The sequence below is a fragment of the Aspergillus ochraceoroseus genome (genome assembly GCF_002846915.1).
Source record: "Aspergillus ochraceoroseus IBT 24754 chromosome Unknown P175scaffold_6, whole genome shotgun sequence".
NCBI lineage: Eukaryota > Fungi > Ascomycota > Eurotiomycetes > Eurotiales > Aspergillaceae > Aspergillus > Aspergillus ochraceoroseus.
The window spans coordinates 1,581,634-1,608,669 of NW_024468481.1; the positions used below are offsets into that span (position 1 = coordinate 1,581,634).

The window sequence follows — 27,036 nt, forward strand, 5'->3', positions numbered from 1 at the left end:
AAAAAGGAGTATGAACCACGGCCCAGAAAATAGAAAAAAAAAATTCTGAATAATCTAATTAGTTAGATAAAAAACTATCTGCAGAAAAGAACTGAACTACTTTTATAGAGGTAGACTCACAACATATCATAGAGTTATTTTCGGTCTTTATTCTCCATAATATAAATAATAATAGAATACCTCCCTATAAACCTACCTTCCATCACAAAATCAACCATAAAAATCTTTACTACGATTCTCTGTGGGTTATCCCCCCCAAAAGGTTTCAAGAGTCGACTTGGTTGGGCCTCCTCTATTGTTGGTCCTCTTGCTCACGGTAGAGAGCATGGTTGCTGTCGTTGATACGATTGATAGATTAGGTAGATATGCAAAACCTGAGAGCTTCCTGCCCTGACAAAACACGGTTTCTTGCATGAAGCATGGGGGGTTTTTTTTTTTTTTTTTTCCATATCTGTTTAATCGCCATCAGTATTCTCAAGTGGTTTAGAGAGATCATGTTATTATATGATATTCCACCGAAACTCCAACTATAGTCTTGTTGGTTCATACCTGTGCTACAGTAATACAGTATGGAGAAGAGGCTAGGTAAGTAGTACATGTGTAATCGAGTTTAACTAGGTAATGAGGACTTCTAAGTACGTAGGCAGTAAAAAGAAAGAAAGAAAGAAAGAAAGAAAGGCAGAGGGACGAACAGTAGAATGGATTATTGGCGACATGGAAACAGAACAGGGGGTGTGGGTTTGGAATGATGCCATTTAGAGACCTAAAGGAAAGAACTGTAGATGAGAAATAATCCTTGATCTCACCACCAAGGGAAATACCTGGCGTTAAGATTCAGCCGTGTACTTGGTTGAGAATAAAGACTACTCGGTACCTATCTACAAAGTAATTCACATTAGGACTTAGATCTGCCATCGTGGTCCCTGCTCCGATATAACTCTGCAACCGGAGGAGGATTGTTATATAGTACGAGGGTTGCAACCTTTTTGACATAAGCAGAAAGGAAAGAAAAATTAGATCTTGATCTTGCCATGTATGCACTGTCCCTTTAGAATCTTTGAAATCAAAATGAAGATGAGGCCTTGTTCCGGGTATACATGGACCACAACATCTACTTATGTAGTTATATATAATATTTCTATATATAGTAAGCTTTGCGTGCAAACCCGAAGATGCTCGTTAATTGACAACAGTACTGTAGGCGAGATACACATTCGTTCTATATATTGTAGGATTCGGTCAGTCTACCATCTCGTTCAAAAATCAATAACCTTTTCTTCCACAAGATTACCATATAATCGGGTTCCAGCAATAGATCAGTCAGGGAAACCCGGAATGGTCTAGAGAAGCAGGGGATTAGAGTAAACTAATAATAGTTCATAAACTCAGCGTGGCTTCTCGACCTCATCGGACGAAGTTCTTCTCAGTCTCCAATACCAAATATCATGCAGTATCTAGATCTCTTTTGTACATTGCCTGCTCCTGGTCACCCTGTTGACATCTAATGGCATTGCTTTGTTTTTCGCACCTGTCCTTTGCTACGGCTTAAGAAGAGCTAGTGTGTCGTTGAATCTGCCCTTGTCATGAACATATATATATATATTCATACAAGACATCCCTTCCAGACGTGAAATTCCAACAAGGACTCAACATCACGCGAGCCATCATTTCAGATAACCAACAGAATAACTCTCAAGTATCAATTAACTATTGTCTTCGTTGAATCTAATTCCTACTTCAAGAACTTGTCAAACCAGTCCACAGCCTGATTGAAGGCCTGATCGTACGCAAATCTGGTTTCAGGCGTGAGGTGCCCACGAATTGCAAATCCATGCCCCACGTCCGACCCCGAGAACAGATTGATCTGGAACGGACTGCCAGCATCTAAGAGAATCTCCTCGCTCTTGTGCCGTTTCTCAGGCGGGAAAACATCATCGTTGAGCGCCGCGGCAATGGAGAGCGGCCCCGTGACGCCTGCCAGTTCCTTTTCATCCACCCATGATGGATGGGCAATAAACCCAACGTTGATTCCACTTTGGAAATGGCGGACGACATACTAAGATTCAACACGTAAGATTCCGGCCGTGGAAGGGGGGGGGAACAATAATAATAACGAGGCAGATTTTTACCTTGGCTCCAAAACAATACCCGACAGCACCAAGCTTTTTAAACCCTAGCTCTTGCTTCAAGTATTGAATTGCTGCCTTGACGATGGGATCGACCTCTTGAGTGGTGTGCGGGCCCCTGTTGTCGCGGCCTTCATTGATCCAGCCGACGACGTCGAATCCGGACATGATGGTGTTCAGTTTCAGAGCATCTCCGTTGAAGACATCAACCACGAGGCACGTATAGCCACGCAGGGCAAATGCATCCGCCAGTAACTGGGAGTTCTCGTAGATGCCCATAATGTCCGGCATCATCATTAGCGCAACATCTTGATGGGCCTGCGTTGGAGGCGCAACGGCGAGATAGCCACTGTAAGCTCCGTACTTTATCGTTTTACCAGTCGGGGTCCCTCTGTGACAAGTCTCCAGGTTATTTCCTTGCGAGGAATTGGGGTTGAAATCAGGACGATGATATGTGGCTTACGTATGAAGTACGCCCGTTGTGCAGCATGCCTTTGGAGGATTGGACGCCATGTTGAATTTTTTTTTTTTTTTTGGAGATTGAGTAAAATGAGGTTTAAAAAATCGCGAAGGATCGTCTATCACCAGCGTGGATTTGATAGGAAGAGTACAGAACGTGATTTATGCTGTTGTCGGTCTTTTGAACCCATCAGGTAGAGAGAGGACAATCGAAATCAACCTCAGCATAGATAGGTTCCTGAAGTTGTCCATTACGGTCTCAGACAGTAACTCAGGGGTGGAATCCAGAATTACCGTCTCGGGCGGCTTCCGTGCATACCTACTGGAATCCGTATCGGGCGGATTCCGAACAGCCTCTAAATCGGATTACCTAGGTAAGCACGCATTATCCATAGTTACCAATAGAATTCATCATCGTCATTAAGAAGTTGACCGTGTGGTTAAGGTGGAAGGGAGCAAAGACTCCATATTTTATCTCTGTGTTATCAAGTGGGCACAGAATTATCATTCAGGGCTGCTCCACCTATTATTATTGGCAGATAGTTAGTTACTCGAAAAACAGAACTACACCATTATCTTCTACCCGACGATGCCAGTTATCAACCCAGAGGATAAGATACTTTAGCACAGTGCTCGCGAAAGCTTACTCGGGAAGTACCAGCACTTGGCAGTCAAACTCCGCCGCCGATTATGTCCATGAGAATGAAAACGGGGATATCAAATTGAAGATTGAATAACTTCATGTATGCTGCATTTATTATCCTCACGATGTCTTTCTATACCATCTCTCGACACAAGGACATATTCGCAGATTAGACGTAGAGTAAGAATGAAGCATGCGTGTTCATTGTATGTCAAGCAATGCAGCGACGGTAGGTGGAAAGGATTTCCGTCTCTACGAATCCGACTTGCCAACACACAAACAGCTCTATTATAGTATCTATCTATACAAAAATGCCTCAGAATGCATTTTCAGTCTTCTAGAAGGATTTTCTTTTCAAGATTTAGACAAGGAATCACACCGAGTGACACGAGGCCAAGATCGAAATACCATGGCTCTATGATGCCTCGAGGTGATTTGCATTTTTGCCTTTGATGTTCTTCCATTTCATCATGAGAGCCCCCAGGAAGGCAGGAATGGAGAGTAAAGAGCACACCACAAATGTGCTGGTGATGGCGTTGTTGTATGAGAACAGTACAGGAGCTAGATCTGCTGAATCAACAACAGCTCGAATGCTTGAGGCTCCGGTAGAAAGTATAACATTGGGGTCCAAGCTTGGGATGTACTCATGAAGGTTTTTAACTAGCTCCTTTCTGAAGATATTTTCATCCGCCAACACGAATATCGATCCCCCAATAGTTTCCATGAAGGTAACCAGGACGGTTCCGACAGGAACATCACGGCTCTCAAGTGCGGCCTGAACAGCAGTGACTGGCTGCTGCATGCCGAACCCAATGCCAATACCAGCAATAACTTGATAGCCAATCCAGATGGACGGCGGGCTGTTCAGCTGAAATGTGGTCATCAAGCCGTACCCGATGCCAAGGAGAGCGGCGGATAAAAATAGGAAAGGTGTATAGTAACCGATCAGAGACACAAGTCCACCTGTTATGGCGCAAAAAATCACGACGCTGATCAACAAAGGAAGGTTCATGAGTCCCGACTGGACCGCACTAACACCTTTAACCGCCTGGAACCAAATGGGCAGGAAGTAAATTGAACCAATGAAGCTAGATCCAAGGCAAAAGTTAAACAAACAGCAAAGGCAGACTGTTCTGTCGGAAATGATGCGAGGTGGTACTATGGCGGACTCGCCCTGTCTGTATTGGATGATTAGGAAGACGATGAAGAGGACACCAAACATACAGAGCAGGAGCAGGACGCGCCAATTTGACCACGAATATGTGCTGCCGCCCCATTGCAAAGCCAATAATAAACAGATCACGGCTGACATGAAGACAGAGACTCCTGGAAAATCGAAACTCTTGAGTCGCTCGCTGTATGACCGCTTTTCTATCTCGCGAGGAGGTGCTTGGAAGAATTTCAAAATCACCAGGAACGTCACACCGCCAATGGGTAGATTGATGAAGAAGCACCAGCGCCACGAGAGCTTGTCAGTCAATAACCCCCCCAACAGAGGCCCGGCAACTACCGCAATACCGTACATACTGCCGACACATCCAATATAGAAAGGGCGCCGTGGAAGGGGCACGGAACTAGCGAGAATGATCAGAGCGCCGGAGAAGATTGCAGCGGCTCCAATTCCAGCAACCGCACGACCCACAATGAGAGTCAGACTGCTGTTGGCCACACCACATATTAAACTACCTAGCTCAAAAATGGCAACTGAGGAAAGGAACACCAATTTTATATCGAAAAGTGTATATATTTTGCCGAAGAGAAGTTGGAGTGACGACGTGGTAAGGAGATAGGCTGCGATGAAGATGTCAGCAACGGCTCCGAGCTTAGTGGTGGTCACGTCGGAAAATGCCTGGGCCTACCACTTCCATACCACCCGACATCGTCTAAGCTGTTAAACTGGCTCGTAATCTTTGGAATTGCGGTTGTGATTATAGTATCATCTATTATTATTATTATTATTATTATTATGGAGCATGGGATAGAGCCCGAGATAGAGCCCGGAATATTGGGTACCGATAACGTACCGACTGCGACAGTAAGAATGCTTAGACACAGCGCCAGAACAATCAAGCCCAGTTTCATTCCAGTTGGATACTGAGTATCGTGCCCATCCTGTTCACATGGTTCACAAGAGGACTGTGCCGCTGATAATTCGTTTTTTGAGGCAGGGGTGTCCTCCGAGGGGGGCGCAATATCCATTTTTGCAAGCGAAGAGGGTTCCATATGGATGGCTTCGAAGTTGGGAAGTGGAGTGGGAGGAAAGTTGCCAAACGCGGCATTAAAAAAGCCTGGAGAAAGGAAAGGATTCAGCCAAGATGCCTAATAGTTTTAGTTAACTAGTTATAAATTATATGACTGAAGCTCTTCTGGAAATATTGGAACCTGATGGATGGCAAAACTGAACGGCATTTATTACCCCGGAAAGGGTGAGTGGGGGCGATACGTTGGATACGATGTATGTTACCAAACCAAACATTCTGTTCTGTTCCTCCTTACAAGGCCTCCACATAAAAGGCCTAATCTAATTTCAATGGCCAGATAACTATCAAGAGCCAAAATTATTTATTCAAGGCTGTGTACCACTGATAACGATATGTTTCTTAATGCTCTATCTACATGATGAGGGTATATTGGATGGATGGCCTGTAATTGCATTTTTCTTGTTGTAAACGACCCCCATTCAAATGCCCCAAGCCATCTAGAGAGAGTCACAATACCTCGTGATTGTGAAATCTTAACTCTGAAGTGGCTTATCGTTACCAGCAAAAGTGATCATCTTGATGTTTTGGTACGATTCAATGCCATATTTGGATCCTTCCCTTCCAAATCCTGATTCTTTGACACCTCCAAAGGGGGTGGCTGGGTCCGAAATCAAACCAGAATTGACACCAACCATGCCGACTTCAAGGGCTTCGGCAACTCGATAAACACGGCTAATGTCCCGAGAGAATACATAAGCAGCCAGGCCAACTTCAGACGCATTCGAAAGATCGACCACTTCTTGCTCCGTGTCAAAGGGGAATAGACCTGCAACTGGGCCGAATGTTTCTTCTGTTGCCATGGCCATCTCCTTGGTCATTCCAATCATAACGGTGGGTTGGAAGTAATTGTCGCCCAGAGATTGTATCCTGTCACCTCCGATAAGGATCTTGGCGCCTTTCTCCTGTGCGTCCTTGACGTGCTCGTGTGCTTTCGCTACAGCTCTGCCGTGAATGAGGGGCCCGTGGGTTGTCGACTTGTCGAATCCGTTGCCAACGGTGAAGCTCTTCACTTTCTCCACTAAAAGGTTGCTGAAATTTTCATAGACAGCCTTCTGCACATAGATACGATTTGCACAGACACATGTCTGTCCACTGGAGCGGAATTTCGAAGTGATTGCCCCAGCCACCGCCGCATCGAGATCGGCATCATCAAAGACAATAAATGGGGCATTGCCACCTAGTTCCATAGATAGGATCTTCAGGGTAGAGGATGCTTGCTTCATGAGTAGCTTTCCCACACCGGTTGAACCGGTGAAAGAGACCTTAGCTATAGCTGGGTGCGTCGTCAGAACGAGGCCCACCTCGGCCATATTTTGCGCAGTAGTCACCACATTGATGACCCCTGGTGGGACTCCAGCGCGGTGGGCGAGCTCAGCCAGCGCAAGTGATGTGAATGGAGCTTCTCTTGGAGCTTTGCAGACCACCGTGCATCCAGCAGCCAAGGCTGGCCCGACCTTGCGCGTGATCATGGCCGCAGGAAAGTTCCAGGGCGTCAAGAGAGCGCAGACGCCAACCGGCTCTTTCCGAGTTATCACTCGATTCCCTGGCACTGAGGGTGATAGGTTGTCGCCGTTGACCCTGGGAGCTTCTTCACTGAACCACTCTAGGAAACTTGCCGCGTAGTTCGACTCTCCTCGAGCGTCCGCGAGAGGCTTGCCGTTTTCCCAGGTGATCAGAGTTGCCAAGTCTTCGACATTTTCCATGACCAGTTCATACCATTTGCGTAGAAGTCTTCCCCTTTCTCGACCCGTCTTGAGGCGAAATTCCAAGAACGCCTTCTGGGCCGCAGCAATCGCATTTTCGGTGTCCCGGCCATCGAAGTCGGGACATGTGCCGATGGTGTCTCCTGTTGCAGGATCATATACCGGAAAGGTCTTGCCAGAGGTAGCTTTCACCCATTGGCCGTCCACGTATACGAGATCCTTTTTGAGAAGGGAAGGGTCGTGGAGCTGAGGTGTGAATCTGCATGTAAGCTATGGGTCACCGGAGGATTTCTCCGATTCATTTGCACTTACGGTTGGCACCATTTTGGAGAGACACGGGTGTCAATCACGTAACGAGGTTAAGATCGGCCCAGTATCTTATCAGCCCTTCGCTGTGATAACGTAGGACTTGATAGCGCATATCTGGGAGCTTCACAAGCATGTATATATAACTGTCATCCATATGCAGCAGATAATCTCAACTGATTGGCTCGATACCATTATCGGTACCTCACATAACCCAGGACGCCGTAGTCGGCACGGACGCCCAAGCATCCGTAAGCAAGCGTACCGCCGTACTAACTAGTAGCGTCCTCGCTACTACTGCAATGCGGAATCCGCAAAACCTAGTTCATTTCCGGAGTGTGAATCATCGTCGCTCGTATCTCTGTTTCGAGAGCGCTCCCACGAATCTGTGCGGGGAAAAAGTGAGTGTCAGGACAACAATATCCGGGGTAGATCTCAGCATAGCTTATCGCCTAGCACGGTTGCCACCTGAAGCACCTACCTTTGATTTGGTTGAGGCGAACCATGATAATCTGGTGGAGGCGTCTAGGATAGTGTTTGTGGGGAAATGAGGAAGAAGCACACGGGCTCGAGAGAGGAGGAGATAAGGCGGGTGGGTGCCTGGTCGCTTCAAAAGCGGAAAACCAACCCCCACTGACCTTTGAAGCTCATTTCTCCCCCATCAGACAATCAACGACGCGGTCGTTCTCATTGATTTTCATCATACGATATTTCCAAGACCATGGAGCCTGGAAGTGGACCACTCCGTCGGCCACCGAGAATTCTAAGCGCGGTAAGTCCTGTCCTGCGGCTCTACCCAAGCAATCCGGGCTGAGCTAATCGACATGCGTCCAGTGTGATTTCTGTCATTATAAGAAGGTAGATAGGATCCGGTTCGATCATCATATGAGAAAAATAGCTAAGTATTCAGATACGATGTAATCGTGAAGACCCATGTTCCAATTGTGTTCTTTCAAACACTCGCTGCGTGCGCGGTCGGAAGCGACAGCCCGCTAAGCGCAAGTTCAGCAATCCCGCTGGCGAGGATCTGAACATGGATCAGTGAGCGACAGTCCATTCCATCATGTAGCCTCATCTAGGTATACTAAGAGTTGGACAGGGACCAGCTCCGAGTTATTATGAGCAGAGTCTCCTATCTGGAGCAATCGATGAGCAACCAAAGCTATCACGGAGGCGACGAAGATGCCGGAGAGACCCCTAATCCGTTGCCAATGGATCAGAGATCCGGCGTAGGGGCTTCCACCAACGGTGATAGTGGGGTCAACAATCGACCTCCATCAGAAAAGAGCAGCCGAAGTGTACAAAACCAGTCATATGCTAAAAGCCAGCAATCAGATGCAAACAGCCATGTCTCCCCGGCATCCGAAGCCCGATCAGAGTTCCTGGGGCCAACTCAAGAAAAGGACACTCAAACACCCGAAGACAAAGCTCTAGCTGAAGAAGACCTGCAACGATACCTGAACCCGAACGCCGACAACAGATGTGCCGCTGACCCTGAGCGACGAAATCTGCTAGCCTCGGTTTTGATGTTGGCCAAGCAGACCCCAGCAGCCGAGCCAAGATCCTGGGAGCTGGACAAAGCGTCGATTTCAACTATGAACTTTTATGATTCATCTATGTACCCCTCGCCCGAGTTCCTATATCTAATGTTGAGTTGTAAGTACCTCGAACTCTACCCAGTCCCAATTCAAGTGGGCTAACGAGACTAGACTCAACGAATAGCGATTCTTCGAGGTACTTTCTCGATATGAACGTCAACGGATCGCTCCTCGGCTTTGAGAAAATGGCGCAGGCGCTACTAGAGGGCACTGTTCATGGCAGAGAGAGAGTCCACTATATCGTCTGTGTCAATTGTACTGCTTATATGTTTTTGGCTGCAATCGACTCCAATGAGCAGAACTCCTTGCGAAAAGAACTTTCCAAAATCGCGCGGCGCAAATTTCGAGAGAATATCAACGCAGCAGTTCATCATCTTGATACTTACCCTCGTCAGGATCCTCTCCTGATGCAGGCCTTGCTCTCTGCGGTAAGTCGTGACCTCCCCTTCCCATTGACACCAACGAACTGACAACTCTGTCTTCCGAAGGCCATGGTAATGCAGGACACCGGATACATGCGACGATGCTGGGAGTTGAACTCCGCTGCATGTCGTGTTGGTGCTCTGCTTACTGGCTCATGGATTGCCGAACGAGCGAAAACAGCACCGGCTGATGAGATTTTTGAGATACGACTGAACTTGATGAAATGTTATGTATTCGACCGTGCGCTGGCCTCTAATGCCAACCAACCAGCCTCTCTCGTGGAAGTTGATATTGATACCTCTGTGCTTGACACTAGTAAACAAAGCCATGCGATGATGTCTATCATGGTTGAGATTGGAAAGGCTCATGATGTGATAATCCGTGAGACGAGGGCGCTGGGGGCTACTGGCAATATCGACCAGGTTGACACAGCGACAATACGGGCCCAGGGTGAACGCGTGATGGATATCATTCAACGAGCAAAGGAGGTCAGTTGTGTAAATTGCTTGAATGATTTTTTTTTTTTTACTCCGTTCATCTAACGAAAAATTTAGTTCCGCTCCCAGGCTCCTGCTTCCGAATCTCGGTTTCTCATATCAGAGTGGGCTGGCATTGACTTTGTCTGCTCCTCTACATTGACTTCCATCGGTCGTCTCAGCGCTATTGAGGACCGCTCCGGTCACCAGTCATGCTTGAACCATGCCCGGGACTCTCTTTCGGCTCTCAAGACCATGCTTGAGATTGCAACCCCACCGACACCATATCGAACCAAATGCATCTCGTCTATTGCTTGGTGAGTCAAGAGCCATTTGCGTTTAGATCCGATTAATCTAATCGGGAACAGGCTTGTACCGTTATTCACCCTTCGCCCTCTCTTTCTTCTTTTCCGAAGCCTGGTCGCAACATCCGATGCGCTCGATTTAAGACTCATCCAAGATATTGCCCAAGGCTTGCGCCCTTTTTCAGAAACCCACCACTCTATTTTGACCGTCGAACGACTCTGCCAATCGCTCATTTCGCAGTACTCAAACTTTGCGACAAAGGTGATCTATAGTCGAAACAACCAGCACACCCAACATCCTCCTGACGACGATCCCGTCCAAAGTTTCGACAATCTTGTATTTGCCCAGCCCCCAGTACAAAAGATATCTCCAAATGTAATCGGTCCTCGTAAGCAACACCTGATTGAGTACCAAAATGACTTCTACGGCATTATGCAGCCAGAGTACTATAATCACGATTCAAATTTCGAAACGCTCAACTGGCAGAGTGGGTTTGACTGGTTGAACCTGTACCCAGTGGATCAATAAAGGAAACGGAATATGTCCATTGTATCAGAATGGGATTTGATGGCGTTCACGGAAAGCATGTCATGCATTAGCGTTGGTTGAGGCTGTCAAAGAGAGGTTGGAGGCATTATACTCCAATGAGCGAGAAGAATACCCGTGGTTAGTTACTTGTCATTATCATTTGCTATACTATCATGATATCTATCCTATTTATGGCATTTACTATAGAGCGAACAGATTCTAATTTGAAAGAAGAGGCGATATAATAGATCCCAATAGCTTTCCAATAGCCCAACTGCAATGTTTTTAGGAGTGAGAAACCCTTTCCCTTTCAGCTTTCCAGGCTCCCTATAGTTATTCAATCAGAAATGTAGATTCATCTCGATGTTCTGTGGAGTGACTATGCGGTGTTTTTTTTTTTTTTTGTGAATTGCTTCAGTCCAAAAATTCGGGTTCCCCGACGTGTATTGTTTGAAGCAGAACCTCCGCAGTAGGGTCCGGGTCAACCTAAGGTCCAGGAAGTCAGTATAGTTATCTTGAGCAACGGCGAATGGCCTTATGCTTACAAAGGCTTCAAATTCAATGTTCTTAGGTCTTCCAACTCCCGGCGCAGATTTGATGTCATAGTGCAGAAGGAACTCCACAAGGAAGCATTTGATCACGACGTGGCTCAGGAACCTTCCAGGACAGGCATGTTTGCCAAAGCCGAACGCCAGATCATTCGAGCCGACGCTGACGAACATATTTTTATTTTCCTGGCCCGGGACCTGGCGCTTTCTGTAAAAGCGAAAGGCGTCGAATTGGTCGGGATTCTCGTAGTGCTGCTCGTCGGCATGAATCGAACAAGTCGCTGTCTCGAGCTTGGTTCCCTTGGGAATAAATGTTCCGTCGGGCAGATTCATATCCTCTGTCGCAGCGCGCTGGAATGTAGCTGATTCTCCACCATTAACACCAGGCACAAATTTTTTAAGGTTGGTTTTGGAAAAACCGAATTAACACTTACTCAAGTCGGGAGACGAAAATCGCTGGCACTCCTTCATGAAGCTGTCCATTTTCTTCAGGGCGGATAAGGATTCTTTATTGAGGAGGCCCTTGGACTGTTTGAGCACGGAAATTGCCTCTTCGCGAAGATCTGGTATGATCTCCGGGTGGCCTGCCAGGTCATATAAGCACTGTGTGACCGTGGAGAAAGTAGTGACGGTCCCGACGGCGACCAAAGTCATCTGATACAAGACCTGCTTCTCGATATCAGTGGCAATGTTGTGATTCTTCCCACTGGACAAATGATCCAGCATAGTGGGCGGGTCATCAAGTGGTGCGCCGCCGTTGGATTGTTTCCTTTGGAGTGACGCGGCGACAATCTTCCGGGCCTTGCTCCGCTGTTGAGCGATGGCGGCGCGCTCGGGGAGAAACCGATGAACGAAGGGTCGAAGATATGGCGGCCACCTCTTGAGGGCTTTGATGGAATCAAGGACGGCATGGACATACCCCGTTGCGACATCCAGCCAGTCTGGATTCATGCTTGCCTCGCTGCTGTGGAATGCGCGGGCCGAGAGAATGGAAGCCAAACGAAGCACGGGGCCGCTGACTTGGACTGACGTCCAGTCTACAATAGCATATGGTCAATGAACAAGATTCCTAGCAAGGATACTGAGTCTCTCTGCACACCTCTGTGTAAGATGACAGAGTGAACACCGGGGGTCACCTACCATCATATGTGCCCAGAAGACCTTTTTGATGTTTCTTGATCATTTGATGAAAGATGGGGATATAGTTGGCTGTTTGAGCTGTCAGATAATGGGGGGCCCCCTTGAAGCCCTCAGGCGTTCGTGGTATTGATAAAGATTTGGTTACATACGAAGCGACGGGGTGAGACTGGAGCGCACTGCATTGATCACGAATTCAGGAGGGGCACCAAAATATGTGTAATCGGTGAGCATATCCTGCAAGAGCCAGTCAGGTTGATGATGATGTTGTTTTCAAATCCCACAGTTCCCCTTACATTGTCAATGGAGGCTTTGAAACTCAGTGCAGGGTGACTTTTCAGGTCATTGATAAACTGAGGCGGTATGACAGCTTTGACTCCTACTCTCTTGAGGTTAGCCTCTCTTCCATGCTTAACTTATTTTTTGCAGGAATTCTCACCGTCGTGGGTATCGATACCCCAAACTTGATTACCGTACTATTTTCAAGTTAGCCTCCCATGGCGTGAGCATTTCCTTGTTTGGGCTATTCCAACTTTCGTATAACCTTCCCACATAAGCTCTCGAGGCTGATTGATGTACCGGTTGATTCGGTCCTTCTTGGAGACCCCCTGGTCCGCACCAAGAATTGGCACATTCAGCTTGGATTTTCTGCCCAGCAGCCACGTAAAAAGAAGCGAGACGCTGATTGCGGCGATGAACAATGCTTTGAAAAGCAGTGACTGTGAGGATAACATTGCCTCCATGCCTGGCACGGGCACGGCAGGCGTTTTCAACCGGTAGAGCAGCTGATGCAGCATTTTTGGGATGTTGAAAATCAGAATTCATGCAAGGGAGAAAATGCGGAATTACGGTGGTATTTCGACTGATCGCCGGCATCTGCCATTGAAGGGATGAACCTAAATTTCTCGCCGCCTGGGCGGTTTCTAGCTTGGTGTCCAAGCGGAGGTGCTACGTACTATGCGCACCCCGGCCGGCGAGGGTGGCACATGACTGCTGGGGCGGGGCGGGGCGGAGCGGACCGGAAGTGCGGCATGCGCACCCCAGGTATAGGGAAGTGGGGTTGATCCTCCGGAAACAACGCTATCCAATGATGTCTCAGTCCTCGTGGTTATCCAGATAAGCAATTGCGCCTACTCCAGGGCCTACAGATAAGATCCAGCCTACCGACGTATCTTCTGCGGCTAATTGTTAATATTACGAGTGCAGATACGGAGTAGACGTTGTATTCCATGTTCTAATCACTTACATTATCAAATACGTAAGCTCTTATCAAACAATATCACCGAGAAACATAGTTCCCAAAGGTGAGCACTATCTGTACCGGAAATCGATGGTACCGGTATTTTCTGTTTCGCCTTTTTGTTCAGGGGTTTTGGATCCAGGTAATTGTTCGAAGGCAAAGCCAATACAATCAGACTCCACGTAGATTAGCATCTGGATCGGATCCGGAAATTTCCGTAAGCTGCAATTCCCAAGTCGTTGCGGTAAATGCGGACATTGTTAAGTTAGCGTGGTCTCGGATTCCGGAGAGTGGGACCATCACTTTCCATGCAATTTTCTAAGCTGATACGGCGGACGTGCAAGTAACTTGCAACTCATGGAGCGAGCCATATTAGGTAAATAATGCTATTTGAATAGACCAGAAATGCCATCAATATCGATGAACAGTTCTTCAGCAACTTTCTTCACCTACAGCACACAGCATAGATGGCACCCCAAAAGATGGAAACAAAGTATATCTTCTGCGCCATCGTTGGCGGCGGCATGTCAGGCGTGTCTCTGGCCCAGGCATTTCTCCGCAAGTCAGTCTTGAAAAGAGATGAGTTTATTATCTTGGACAAGAATGCAGACTATGGCGGAGTCTGGGAGAGCAACACATATCCTGGGGTCGCCTGCGACATCCCCAGTCATGCTTATGTCATGCGGTATAGTCTGAACCCTGGTCAGTCCAGCCCTAACCTCAAGACTCAAAAGAGGGGTATCTAACAATGATGGAACAGATTGGACAATGAAATACTCCGAGGGAAAAGAAATCCAGCAGTACTATGCAGGTATCGCTGATCGCAGCAATTTGCGCCAGTTGACATACTTCCATACTCTAGTTATCTCTGCCACTTGGAACGAGAGCGCTGCGCTTTGGGAGATCCTAGTGGAGAATTCGGAGACCAAGAAGCGAGTGCTATGGAAAGCCAATGTGCTGTATAATTGTGGTGGCAGTTTTTATCGCGCCAAATACGCGTCGATTCCTGGAATTGAAAACTTCAAGGGTCAACAATGGCACACTACGGCCTGGCCGAAGGATGCTGACCTGACTGGAAAAACCGTGGCTATTCTCGGCACTGGTCCTAGTGCTGCCCAGGTGGCTCCAAGTATCCAACCGATTGTCAAGAAGCTTTACATGTACCAACGAAGCTCTGGTCATGTTCTTCCCCGCAATAACCATCAGCAGCCCATGTGGAAACGTCTTCTGTTCCGATACTGCTGGCCTATCCTGTGGCTCTACCATGTGTGGTTTTGCATCAGCGTAAGTTCATTCCCATGGACGTGAACAGAAAACACCTTTCGCTAACTCTTATTTCCAGGCTGAATTCACAAAGCCAATGTTTATCAAAGGAACCAAGCAAAATACCGAGATTGGAAACCAAGCTCTTGCATTTCTCGATGAGCAAATTAAAGATCCGGTTCTGAAAGAAAAATTGCGCCCCAAGGTTGCCTTTGGTTGCAAGCGGCCCCTGTTCTTGGATAATTGGTATCCTATGTTTACCAAGCCGAACGTGGAGCTGATCACGGAAAAGCCTATCAAGTTCACCGAGAAAGGCTTGGTATCCAAACACCCAGACAAAATCACCGAAGAGGAGCGCGGGGAAATGCCGGTTGGATCATACCAGCGCCCAACGACGGTAACTGACGATGAGGTGGAGAGAGAGTTCGATGTTTTGATTTGGGGCACTGGTAAAGTCAACGTCTCAAGATTGGCAATGACGAATACTAATGCAAATAGGATTTGACATGAACAATTGGGGCGGCCATTTCGATATATTCGGTCTCAACAACGTGAAGCTTTCAAAGCTTTGGGGTGACTTTCCCCGGGCATACTGGGGTGAGTGCAAAGTTATCTGATATTGATGGCACAGCCAGCTAATGCATCCATAGGAGTGGCTGTCAGTGGTTTCCCTAACTATTTCCTGATTCAAGGCCCAAATTCCGGAAACTACTGGGCCAGTGGACCCACCGTCACGGAATTCCAAGTCAATTACCACTGCAAAATGATCAAGCGAATCAAGAACGAGTGCAAGAATGGGAAGTATGCTTTGCATCCCGACTATAAGGTTCAGAAGGAGTACACGGATTGGTTGTTCGAAAACCAAGGCACTCCTGCTTTTCTGGCACCGGAATGTGCAACCTATCATAAGGTAACGTTATATGACATTGATTCTTCGCAGCCCTGCTGACCATCATTGAATAGAGCCCATCTGGTGCAACTCCAATGCACAATCATCACCGCATGCCAACGACATGGTGGAAGCTTCGATCGCCGGACATGAAGGAGTTCAAGGAAATTCGTCTTCCGATGGGCAAGGATATTTAGTTGGGTTGGCATATCTGTCAAGACAAAAGTCTGCCTTTGCCTCCAGTTGTCTGAATAGTGACTGTCACGTATTTCCTAGCTATCTCATGATAAATTCAATGCCGTCTTCAATTTACTTGAGCTTCCGGGTGCGAATGCCCAAAATTAGATTAGAACCGACTAACGTGATAAAAATTCCAACGCCGCTTTGAATTATGTATAGGCGCTAAGAACTATTTAAGAGAAAGAGGCTATCTTCATCTAGATGTATGGGATATCGCAATCCAGCCTAGACTAGGGAAACTCCGTCAGTAAACTGTTAAAATTGTGAGAATAAAGACTAACTGGGATATCTAAAACAATATCACCCACCGGATCAACCCATATCGGCTTTATGGATACAGTAAATCCTCGATCTACTACTAGTAAGACGTGATACCATGAACTGGTCACCATGTCCAATTTATAATCCCATACAATTCCTTATATTGAGGCCTATATTATTACCTAAATAGGCAGGAGAAGCCTTTTCATAGCTATCAAAGCTTATAAAAATAGTTTTATAAAGTATATATATAATTATTCTCTTCATTTAGATATTCTTTCTCCTGAGATATTACAGTATGTTAGTATATCTTCGTGCTGCTAACTTTCCCTACAGAAGGTCAGCGATTAGTTACAATAGCACCATATAATCTGACCCTCATATTCCGCCTCATCTCATATCTCTCATATCTCTCATATACCGCAATATATCTATCTTGCGGAATTCAAAATATCCACTATTGATAACGTCAAAGAGAGCAGAAAACAATGCGAAAAACGATGGAGAGTTCCCGGATTGCTTGCCGGAATACGGATTTCCGTACTTCATTCGGGTTCTTCGTGAATCGGATTCCGAATCTTTTTTTTTTACCCCAGAGTCTCATTTGTTCTCACAAAGTATTGTCGAGGGGATTCGCATACTTGAAACTGTAGACCAGCCATAATTCTTTTTCTAACCAACCGCACTTACAGCGATGTCTTCCAACAAATCTCTTGTGTTTTCAAAGATCCCAGACGGCCTACCAGTGGCAGACGTCCACCTGAAAGTGCTACCTGGCGATTGCGACTATGAGCATGAGCCTCCCCAGGGAGGATTTATCGCAAAAGTGCTTTATGCATCACTAGATCCATCTCTGAGATTTCAGCTGGTGCACCCAAACTCCCCCCGGGAGTTTCCACCCCTCCCCATTGGAAGCGTGCTTTCCAGCACCTCAATCGTCAAGGTAATCCGGGCCAGCCAGGACTCTGAATTCGCTCCAGATGAAATCCTGTGTGGCAATTGTCCCATTCAGGAATATATCGTCATCGATGCGGGTAATGCTGCTCGGTTTCAAAGAATCCAGAATCCCCATAATTTAGACTTGAAGGTCTTTCTTGGACCTCTTGGACCCCCCGGTCTTACGGCATATTCAGCCTTCTACAAGATAGGCGAGCCCAAAAGGGGCCAGACAATCCTGGTTTCGGCTGCCAGTGGAGCTGTTGGACAGCTAGTTGGACAACTTGCTCTCAAGGAGGGTTTGATCGTGATTGGCTCCGCAGGAACCGACGAAAAGGTCAAGATCCTCAAAGAAGAACTTGGGTTTCCCTTTGCATTCAATTACAAGAAAGTCGACATCCTTCAAGAAATCAAGAGAGTCGCCCCAGGTGGAATTGACAGTGAGTTCCGCTAGCCCGGTTCTCTGAGCAAACTAGCTTACCACTGCCACAGTATACTACGACAACGTTGGCGGGCAACAGCTCGAAGCTGCAATCCATGCACTCAACCCATGCGGCAGAATAGGTTGGTCTTCTTGTGGTCTCTGGCCACTTCCCCCCCCCCCCCCCCCCGTTTTTACTATGCTAAACCGTGGTAGTTGCCTGTGGATATGCCTCTCAGTATAACAGTGATCCGAATGAACAATACGGCATACGGAACACTGGCCTGCTTGTTGGCAAGAGAATAATTTGGAGGGGGTTTCTCGTAGATATCGATGGAGAGGAGTATAAAAGCGCCCACCAGGAAAACGTGGGACGTTGGCTCCTAGATGGTAGTTTGAAATGGATTATGAGCGAGACCCATGGAATCGAAAACGCAGCACATGGGTTGATCGAATTGTTTCGGGGGGATAATAAAGGCAAAGCTATCTTATGCATGGATTAGCTCTAGATCATTTTCGGGGACAAGCAAGATCAAATACCAAATATTTGTTGAGATATGCGGCCATATTGGCCAGTTTTTACTTCTTATTGCAGTTACTAAGCTGGAACAGAGACAAGAAGCCGTCAAGCCTGCTTCCTATAATGCATACTTTGAGAAACTTGCAACACGATGTGGCTGGGAGAGAGATCACGGGCTGCAAAATAATGGTCTCAAACGAAAGTACATCATACAATAAAACCGCATGAGAAAAATGAAATCGGAATAATCCGAATTTAAGACGACGAGACAAGGTGCTACGAATGTCACTAGCTATCATACACAAATTACTGGAACTACTGGTAGGCATGTCGATATATCATATGATCAGAATGTATGTAAATCTGAAATTAAACAATTTCAATACCAAGGGTCTTGCACGCATCATTGACTTTAGCCTCGTCAATCTCCAGGGCCTCATTAGGAAGAGCTTGAGCCTTCATCGGAGTTCCTGCGGCCCCAATCAAAGCTTCAATGCCATCCCCGCTGGCGTAGCTCCAAATTCGAACATATTTAGTCTTGAAGTCGATTGAGAAGGCCGACCCAGCAGTGAGGAATATAACATCCCCCGCATGGGCGAGAGTGGGACTACCACCCGAAAGCGTAACTTCAACTGAGCCATCAAGCAAAACCAAGCAGTGGTGGGTGTTGGGGAAGGAAATCTGTCGAGAAAACACAGACGGCCCATAAGTGTTTGATGACTCGATACTCGAGATCGCAAATTTACCACCGCTTTGCGTCGTGGTAATAAAGGGTCGGGATGAAACTCCTCCCAAAACCCACTTAGGTCCACTGTTGTACTTCAGATAATAGGGCACAACACCGTCAGGGAGAACTTCATCTGCCTCCGTCCACGGCGTGACAGGGGGTGGGTTCTCGACATGTTCGTTATAATTATCATACTTCTCTTCAAAATCTGGCCCCAGCATTTGTGCAATAGATGTTTGGCGATCAGCGCTGACGAATTCGGGGAACATGAGTCCATTAAAAGGAATGGACGCGTCTCGAAAGAAATTAACCCATGCAGCAGGGGTAATCAGAGGCAGTACTCTAGTGATAGGTCCAAGGGGGGTAGGTTTATGAATGGTGAACTTTGGGTTGTCAATGATTTGGGGTTAGTCGTCTTCTGGTCACTTTTCTTTTCCAAATGCAGGAAGACCTACAGGTGGCACGGAACAAAAATCACCGGGGCTCAGAATACGGCACTGATCCCCGCAATAGGCTTTCATAGTACCCTCGGTGATAAGGAAACAATCGTGCGTTTTCTTGTGATGATGGAATGCCTGATCATCGGCTGGCCCATCCCACCCAAACACGCTGATTCTGTTATCGGTTTGTTGCTCCGAGGCATAAAACCGAAATGTTCCTCTCAGGCCAGGCATAGTGAAAATGTCACCATCCATTCGGTTGATGATGTAGCTGCTCCCATCTGTGGGGGGCTTTTGGACTCTTGGAATGGACATGCTGGATAGGATGAAAAATCGAAATGCTATCAAAAGTAACTTGCAATTTGTGTAGTAGAATCGAATTGAGTTCTAACCAAGGTCACTCGCGACGAGCCGATATTTCTATGGCGGTATCTCGCATTTCATCTGAAAGTTGATGATAAGCAGTTGCAGAGCATATGCTAGCTTACTCGGGATTACCGAGCCGGAATCCGTCCAGGGGATGAGGGGAAACCAAAGTGGGGGTAGGCTCCATGCTGTTAATTCGATTTTCCGAGCTCCTTCGCTATTCAATGAGTTCGGCTTGTGATGGAAATAGTAGCTGACTATCAGGCTTCGGAACCCGGCGTATGACAGATACATTGCTTGTCAAAAACCTGTCGGACCCGGACCGGGATCCCTTATATCTTGGAAGTCGATCTCCATGAATATCTTATCATTCAACACCACGAGATTTCGCTTCGGAAACAGTCACGGGTCCCCAGTAAATGTTGAGCGGACACCTTGTTTTGTGGGAGACATGAATAGTGTAGAATCGGTTCTTGTTGGCCAAATGACATACTGGATCAGGATCCTTTGGTTGATGGGTAGAGTTTGACAGTTCTGGTGGTGGTGGTGGTGTAGACAAGACGTTCGTATCAAATAGATACGGGAGCCGCGATAAGAAGCGAATCCCCGGATTTTCGATACACCACGTGAGCCCTTGCCAGCCAGAAAGCTTCAGGCTTATTGTTCTTCCTATCTCTCCCACTTTTCAGCCACTCGTATTCGAACATCTCAGGCTAACTGAGTTTATTAGGGCGCCATGCATCACCAAGTACGACGCGCATATAATATATATCATCATCATCCTCTATTTGGTCACCCAAGACTGCGTCCCTGACTGTCACTCGCCGTTCCTCATTAGTCGCCGTATCCTTTCTTGCAATATTCTTTCTTCCATGTCACCGGTGAGCCCAACTAACTCACTCTATAATAATGTCCATGTCATCCTCCAAGTCAATCCCCCCCACACGCGCTGGAAGTTGTTCGAAAGACCCGGAAGTAACGAGTACTTTGGAGACCACGGGTCCAGGGGACGATGAAAGAGCAGTCACGCTCAACAAGCGCTACAACTTCACTACCCTTGTTTCTATATTCATCGCAATCAATGCCGGGGTAAGTTTCAAGATATATCTTCCGCCGTTCCAGTGGATACCTTCCAAAGCCTGCCCTAAAGATATACCTACGAGGAAACAGATATGCTAATACCATTTCAAGTGGGAATCCATTGTTGTATCCCTCTATCAGGTCCTCATTGGCGGCGGCCCGACAGTTCTTGTATGGGGTTATGTGATTTCCGCCGTTGGTGCGATTTGCATCTCCCTTTCCCTGGCCGAATTTGCTAGGTCTGCTCCATCCCTTTTGGCCTTTCATGCCCGCTGTTCGACCCTGACCATGCTTATAGTATTTGGCCATCTGCGGCAGGGCAATCCCACTGGACAGTGGTAAGTTACCAGCTATCTTTTGAGGTGTATTGGGCGCTAATGGAATTTGCAGGCACTCACCCCGCCAAAGTATAGGAGAGTTGTTGTAAGTCATCGACTCAAATTCAAATGACATTGACTCAAAATTTTAGGGCTGGTACGCCGCTTGGATTCTTCTCTTTATGACGGTATTGGCCTCGGTCGGCGCTACCTATGCATCCGCCATGTCCCTCCAAGCTTGCGTTTCGATTTCGAATCCGGACTACGTTGCTGAGCGCTGGCATACATACATGGTGAGAATCGGTCCGTGCCGAAGCTAGGAATCACAACTGATCCAAGGAGATATTTATTGCCGTTCTCGTCATAGCTGCCGTGATCAACATCTTTGAGCCACGATTGATCCATCACTTTTCCGTATTCGGTAAGTTTAACAAGGCAATAACTCTAGGAGGAAATAGGTCCACTGACACTTAAAAGGCCTTGTTGTACACGTGCTTGGGTTCTTTGCAATCATGATCACTTTGCTAGTGACTACGAAGAATAAGAACTCGGCCAAGGTTGTTTTTGGCTCAATTCAGGATTTCACCGGCTGGAATAATAATGCTATGGCATTTTTCATCGGAATGCTGCCAGGTGCATACGGCTTCTTGGCCATCGACGCGCCAGCAAGGTACTCTGAGGAGACCAAACACCCGAATACCGATGTCTCCCGCTCTATGTTCTGGGGAATTATGGGATCTGTCTTGATTGGGATCCCATTTGTTCTGACTCTTGCATTCTGCATGGGTGACACACAGGAGTTATTACAAAATCCTACCATCTCGCTGAGTCCGTTGGCGTTGGTGAGTTTTCCCAAAACTAGCACATCATAACATTTACTTATGTGATGGTCTAGATCATTCTTCAAAGCACCGGCTCAAAAGCCGCTGCTATTATTTTAAGCTGCACTGTTATAGCGGTCTCCTTTACGGCGTCTATTGATGCTGTTGGCGGCATTTCTCGCATTATTATGGCCCAGGCACGCGACCGTGCCCTGCCCTTTAGCGAAGTGCTTTCCAAAGTCTCCCCGCGCTGGAACACACCCATCTATGCTGTTCTTTTAGCATGTTTTTTATTACTATCGATCGCGGCCATCTACGTGGGAAATAGCACAGCATACTATGGAATTGCAAGCGGTACTGTTGTGATGCAAGTGGTAAGTTACACGGCACCGGTCATTCTGAACTTCTTCTTTAGCAAGAAGATGGGCATCAAATACGGCCCCTGGAATCTCGGAAGGCTACGGTACCCTATCAATGGGATCGCAATTATTATATATATCTTCCTGTGCTGCATCATGACATTTCCGACTCAAATGCCCGCCACTGCAGAGAATATGTAAGTTCCACCACGAGGAGTGACATAGGATATGGTCCACTAACAAAAATAGGAACTACGCAAGTTTAATTATCGGGGCAGTATTTATTGCATCGACTGTAATGTACTTCACATGGGGTCGTCGCAATTATTTCGGTCCGCTTTTTGACTTGCAGGGTCTTGAAACGCCAGTAAAGGCCTAAGAAGTCTCTTATTCTCTATGAGTGACTGTTTTATAGCTCCGCTCAAACTTGATCTCTGAAGGAACCAAGATTGACATGAATACCAGTTTCAAGCTATTAAATGTCTTTTTCAAAGAAATTTTAAGAGAGACCAAGATCAATCTACGTAGTCTGTTAGAGGAACTCGAATAAAGACCTTTCTGTCTTCAGGAGGTTGCATCTTCACTCGAGTCTTTTACGGTTCATCCGCGACTTGCTTTAATATTGTCACGGCTAGTTACCATGCACACGTCGAACCAAATAAGCCGACGGCAGTGAGACATCGAGCCTTCAAGTCCTTGACGCAGATGATATCCGCCCAACAATCATGCATAATTGGAGATACTATGTATATTAATGAATGGAGCCAATTACTTTCTTTGTGCAAATAAAATATGAGGGATCCTTTGATACAGCATATAGGGAACAGAATTCCTGCATGATGTACTCCATACATACATTCAACTATCTACGGAACTGCAAGAATAGGGGGAAGATGCATTGGCCTCCTTGTCCCATGGCTCACCCTTTCTTTCTTAGCTACAGTAGCCAATAGTAAACATTTATTGCAAATTTTCCGAGTATACAGGTCAGCCATATTAGGGGGTGCACTAGGCCGCCGCAGAAATACTATATACATACCACGATGCTAGGGAACCCTACCCGATATCCTCTTATTATTCTCCTCTTTATTAAAAGAGTCCTATATTTAAAAGTTAAGGTGCTGGGCTGGCGCGTGAACTTTTCAAGACCTGTAACCTGCCGGGGCAGCGTGTTGTCCGGATCCCGTCGGATTTATCCAACCCCTACATATCTCAAACTTCCAGTGACATGAAAACCCGGCTGTCAGGATTCCGCAATGACCATAGTAGGTACCGAGACGCCGGAGGAGTCTGGCTGCCGCCGGTTGATCTGTAGAGCGGCTGCTTTCCTTCTCTAGCTGATACTCCTACGTATTCTGGAATTTATTCATAATCTCAAAGTTGAGTGCAGTGGTTGTTCCGGGATTTTATTGGTAAAAAATTCCAAATCAGATATCGAAGAGCAATCGAAATGACCACCCTCGACCAATTAAGACGCTATACCACTGTTGTTGCTGACACTGGCGACTTCAGTATCTTGAAGAGATTCGCCCCTCAGGATGGAACAACAAATCCGTCCCATATTCTCAATGCTGCAAAGCAGGCACAGTTCAAGAGCATTATTGACGATGCTGCCCGGCATGGGAAATCAATCTCATCAGCCATCGATGCGCAGGTTGAAGCTGCTCTTCTTCACCTCCTTGTTGGCTTTGGCTCCCAGATTCTGAACTGTATACCCGGACGAGTCTCTACCGAGGTCGATGCTGTACACTCATTCGATGCCCAGAAGACCGTTGAAATGGCGCGACAAATCGTGCATCTTTACGAGGGACTTGGGATTTCCAAAGCAAGGATCCTAATTAAGATTGCGTCTACCTGGGAGGGCTTTCAAGCCTGTCGCATTCTAGAGGCAGAAGGGATCCACTGCAACATGACGCTTATTTTCTCCATGGTCCAAGCCAAGCTCGCTGCTGAAGCCGGGGCTACAATTATTTCTCCCTTTGTCGGTCGTTCAATGGACTGGTGGCAGAAGAATTTCCCCGGACGTGACTACTCGGGAGTCAAAGACCCCGGCGTCCAACTGGTCACGGAAATTTTCCATTACTATACGGCCTGCGACATCAAAACCGAGATTATGGCAGCAAGCTTGCGCAACATTGACGAATGTGTGCATCTTGCTGGCGTCGGATTCATGACGATCAACACGGCACTTCTGGAAGAGCTTCAAACGGCCGATTATCCTGTCCGACAGAGACTGGTTGCGGGTACTGGTAGGTAAATATTTTCCTGGCCTGGAGCAAAGTGAGCTAATGTTAGTATGTCCAGGAGCTCGGGATATTTCTCGCTCCCAATATCTCACGGATGAGCCCAGTTTCCGCTTCGATCTATTCAATGATGCGATGGCGTTCGACAAGATTTCAGAGAGCCTGAGGATTTTTCTCAAGGACGGCGCAGAGCTGAAGAAAATACTCCAAGAGGCAATTCTCTCATGAGTGTCAGCACTATGGGGTATTTCAAATAGTCAGATATATTCGGCATACAATAAAGTTTTTATTCATTTCATTTTATTAGCCCCCTAAAGCATTCAACTTTGAGAAACTTTTCGAGAAGCAAAAGAAATATTAGAAGATTAAAATAGGGTTGAATCTTGACCAAGTGCAGCGTGGGATTGTATTTCCCAGCTATAGAGGGCAAAGAGAATAGAAACCCAATAAGTTCTTGCTTCCAATGAGTATATTGTCTATTATACTCTCTACTCAGGATCTCTAGAGTTTCTACCAAGTTAGGGTTATCTACAATATGTAAAGTTCCCCACTTCAACATGATCACTTCAGACTGGCCGGATCTCTATACTTCCGGCGGAGTCCGCAATCAAGAAGTTCGGAAAATACGTCAAGTCCTACAGTTGATTTATCTCTCTGGGGAAATTTTGGGGTTCCTTTTATATTTGTATTTGGTCATATTAAACTCAGCATCGGGCCCTCCCCTTATTGTCGTAGACCATCGTTGACAATTTTAAATCTCCTGGTACCTATTGCAACTGGATCCTGGAAACAAATTCCAAAACAAAGAAGATGGCACCACTTATGAATGACCCTAATACCTGGTCCGAGTGGAGTGAGCCGGACCGTGAGCTCGAAGAGGTAGAAAACACCCAACGATCAAATGATTCTGGCTACTAGTGCTGATTCGATTCGAACAGATGCTGAAACAAAAGGTGGCCTCAAAGTATTTCAAAGAGAACACAGTTGCTGCGATGCCAATCACTCGCAAGCGGTGGGCAGGCCAATATAAGGAAGATTCGGATGCCTACTTTGAGCGTGTCAAAGGAGAAATTTCATGCCAGGAAATTTTGATCCCCTTCCGTGATGGATATCAGGCACGGGCATTAGTGTACAAACCATTGGAAATCCCCGTTGACGGATGTGCTGTTGTAGCAATTATTCACGGTGGTGGATTTTGTCTTGGATCAGCGGAAATGGAAGCCATCCCCTGCATCGACGCGACAAGGTCATATGGCTGCATCTCCATCAGCTTGGAGTATCGATTGGCCCCGGAATACAAGTATCCAACCCCATTCGAGGATTGTTGGGACGCCATTCGCTGGGTGAGGAAGACCACATTCCGTTCCCCATCTAATAGTTACAATCGATAAGTATGCTGACGAACCTTTCCAAGATCGCGTCTAACGCTGGTACCCTTGGTGGCAACCTCTCTAAAGGATTTATTCTGGGTGGTACATCAGCTGGAGCGCATATGACTGCAACTCTCTCCCACTGGGCCCGCGATCAGAACCTCTCACCTCCACTAACGGGGTTATACCTTAACGTTGTCGGTCTTGTTGTACCGGAAGCCGTACCCGAGACTTACAAGGATCTATACCGGAGTCGAGAGCAGAATAAGGAGGGCATGACTCTAAGTGCTGCAGCCAACGCGGTATATCTAGAGGCGCTCCAGCCCGACTTGACCTCGCACATTTACAATCCATTCAACTGGCCATCCGGCCATGCGGGACTGCCTCCGACATATTTCCAAATCTGCGGTGGCGACATTTTGAGAGACGAAGCCTTGATCTATGAGCGGATCCTTCGCGAGGAACACAACACACCGACAAAAGTCGATATATACCCCGGGCTTCCACACGTTTTCTGGGTCAACTTCCCAACCCATTCCTCGACTCGGAAATTCTACAGTGACGTCAATCAAGGGTTAGGCTGGCTTCTCAAAGAGTCTGCAAAATAAATCCATAGTTGAAACAGGGCATACAGCATGATGACCACCATTAGCGATCTGAAAATGGGGGGTTGATAGTAAGCTCACTTGTATATATGATCTGAATTTACAATACATTGGAACCTACGATGTTGACCTTTCGCACATAAAGTATGAGGCTCGACGCCGTGATCCTTACCTCCCTGAATCTTTCCATGTAGCCACCAGATATACAAATTCAATTTCTAATTGACATCAAAATCCGGGACTAGGGTTAAGATGTGGAGCGGAGTTCAATATTTGAACTATAAACTTACACCTGATTTGTTTTACTTCGCTCTGCACTCCGAATTCTTCGGTTACGATGATGTACGGTAAGGGGGTGAGGGTATCTCTGAGAAGGTAAACCAGCCTAAATAGCTTTATATCTAGCTCAAGGTTGCTTCGTGGC

At 46.8% G+C, this 27,036-nt stretch overlaps 12 protein-coding genes across 12 annotated transcripts; 7 read left to right on the forward strand and 5 right to left on the reverse strand.

Moving 5' to 3' along the window:
- Positions 1-1,469: 1,469 nt before the first annotated feature.
- Positions 1,470-2,661, reverse strand: P175DRAFT_0462501 (dienelactone hydrolase family protein). The gene is made up of 3 exons (XM_040894791.1): positions 2,590-2,661; positions 2,130-2,517; positions 1,470-2,056 (listed from the first exon to the last, which is right to left on the reverse strand). Exons 1-3 carry the CDS (start codon positions 2,637-2,639, stop codon positions 1,733-1,735), a joined length of 762 nt encoding a protein of 253 aa, XP_040750920.1. The 5' UTR covers positions 2,640-2,661; the 3' UTR covers positions 1,470-1,732.
- A 635-nt stretch (positions 2,662-3,296) lies between these two features.
- P175DRAFT_0503065 (MDR family MFS transporter) lies at positions 3,297-5,599 on the reverse strand. The gene is made up of 3 exons (XM_040897542.1): positions 5,253-5,599; positions 5,088-5,168; positions 3,297-5,019 (listed from the first exon to the last, which is right to left on the reverse strand). Exons 1-3 carry the CDS (start codon positions 5,425-5,427, stop codon positions 3,644-3,646), a joined length of 1,632 nt encoding a protein of 543 aa, XP_040750921.1. The 5' UTR covers positions 5,428-5,599; the 3' UTR covers positions 3,297-3,643.
- A 181-nt stretch (positions 5,600-5,780) lies between these two features.
- Positions 5,781-7,516, reverse strand: P175DRAFT_0517783 (NAD-dependent succinate-semialdehyde dehydrogenase; the record flags this gene model as incomplete). Its single annotated transcript, XM_040899006.1, has 2 exons — positions 5,781-7,438; positions 7,505-7,516. The coding sequence occupies 2 exons, from the start codon at positions 7,514-7,516 to the stop codon at positions 5,963-5,965; spliced, it is 1,488 nt and encodes a 495-aa protein (XP_040750922.1). The 3' UTR covers positions 5,781-5,962.
- Positions 7,517-7,800: 284 nt separating this feature from the next.
- P175DRAFT_0533971 (uncharacterized protein) lies at positions 7,801-8,543 on the forward strand (the record flags this gene model as incomplete). Its single annotated transcript, XM_040900099.1, has 3 exons — positions 7,801-8,033; positions 8,164-8,270; positions 8,428-8,543. The coding sequence occupies 3 exons, from the start codon at positions 7,801-7,803 to the stop codon at positions 8,541-8,543; spliced, it is 456 nt and encodes a 151-aa protein (XP_040750923.1).
- Positions 8,544-8,616: 73 nt separating this feature from the next.
- Positions 8,617-10,829, forward strand: P175DRAFT_0533972 (fungal specific transcription factor domain-containing protein; the record flags this gene model as incomplete). Its single annotated transcript, XM_040900100.1, has 5 exons — positions 8,617-9,154; positions 9,208-9,524; positions 9,585-10,007; positions 10,074-10,312; positions 10,364-10,829. 5 exons carry the CDS (start codon positions 8,617-8,619, stop codon positions 10,827-10,829), a joined length of 1,983 nt encoding a protein of 660 aa, XP_040750924.1.
- P175DRAFT_0549985 (cytochrome P450) lies at positions 10,744-12,748 on the reverse strand (the record flags this gene model as incomplete). The annotated part of the gene is made up of 5 exons (XM_040900431.1): positions 10,744-11,315; positions 11,375-11,739; positions 11,812-12,414; positions 12,518-12,586; positions 12,667-12,748. 5 exons carry the CDS (start codon positions 12,746-12,748, stop codon positions 11,244-11,246), a joined length of 1,191 nt encoding a protein of 396 aa, XP_040750925.1. The 3' UTR covers positions 10,744-11,243.
- Positions 12,749-14,236: 1,488 nt separating this feature from the next.
- On the forward strand, positions 14,237-16,207 carry P175DRAFT_0483037 (flavin-containing monooxygenase; the record flags this gene model as incomplete). Its single annotated transcript, XM_040895514.1, has 6 exons — positions 14,237-14,456; positions 14,515-15,038; positions 15,097-15,466; positions 15,516-15,614; positions 15,668-15,927; positions 15,981-16,207. The coding sequence occupies 6 exons, from the start codon at positions 14,237-14,239 to the stop codon at positions 16,101-16,103; spliced, it is 1,596 nt and encodes a 531-aa protein (XP_040750926.1). The 3' UTR covers positions 16,104-16,207.
- Positions 16,208-17,101: 894 nt separating this feature from the next.
- Positions 17,102-18,275, forward strand: P175DRAFT_0483038 (MDR family NADP-dependent oxidoreductase; the record flags this gene model as incomplete). Its single annotated transcript, XM_040895515.1, has 3 exons — positions 17,102-17,783; positions 17,836-17,907; positions 17,981-18,275. The coding sequence occupies 3 exons, from the start codon at positions 17,102-17,104 to the stop codon at positions 18,265-18,267; spliced, it is 1,041 nt and encodes a 346-aa protein (XP_040750927.1). The 3' UTR covers positions 18,268-18,275.
- A 378-nt stretch (positions 18,276-18,653) lies between these two features.
- P175DRAFT_0441237 (cupin domain-containing protein) lies at positions 18,654-19,766 on the reverse strand (the record flags this gene model as incomplete). The annotated part of the gene is made up of 2 exons (XM_040894066.1): positions 18,654-19,394; positions 19,467-19,766. 2 exons carry the CDS (start codon positions 19,764-19,766, stop codon positions 18,654-18,656), a joined length of 1,041 nt encoding a protein of 346 aa, XP_040750928.1.
- Positions 19,767-20,459: 693 nt separating this feature from the next.
- P175DRAFT_0503068 (uncharacterized protein) lies at positions 20,460-23,191 on the forward strand. Its single transcript, XM_040897543.1, has 9 exons — positions 20,460-20,906; positions 21,009-21,136; positions 21,196-21,235; positions 21,288-21,320; positions 21,367-21,507; positions 21,557-21,635; positions 21,692-22,056; positions 22,110-22,591; positions 22,644-23,191. The coding sequence occupies exons 1-9, from the start codon at positions 20,727-20,729 to the stop codon at positions 22,771-22,773; spliced, it is 1,578 nt and encodes a 525-aa protein (XP_040750929.1). The 5' UTR covers positions 20,460-20,726; the 3' UTR covers positions 22,774-23,191.
- A 653-nt stretch (positions 23,192-23,844) lies between these two features.
- Positions 23,845-24,865, forward strand: P175DRAFT_0440385 (uncharacterized protein; the record flags this gene model as incomplete). The annotated part of the gene is made up of 2 exons (XM_040894015.1): positions 23,845-24,643; positions 24,702-24,865. 2 exons carry the CDS (start codon positions 23,845-23,847, stop codon positions 24,863-24,865), a joined length of 963 nt encoding a protein of 320 aa, XP_040750930.1.
- A 582-nt stretch (positions 24,866-25,447) lies between these two features.
- P175DRAFT_0559094 (alpha/beta hydrolase) lies at positions 25,448-26,615 on the forward strand (the record flags this gene model as incomplete). Its single annotated transcript, XM_040900890.1, has 3 exons — positions 25,448-25,516; positions 25,576-25,980; positions 26,052-26,615. The coding sequence occupies 3 exons, from the start codon at positions 25,448-25,450 to the stop codon at positions 26,613-26,615; spliced, it is 1,038 nt and encodes a 345-aa protein (XP_040750931.1).
- Between the last annotated feature and the right edge of the window lie 421 nt (positions 26,616-27,036).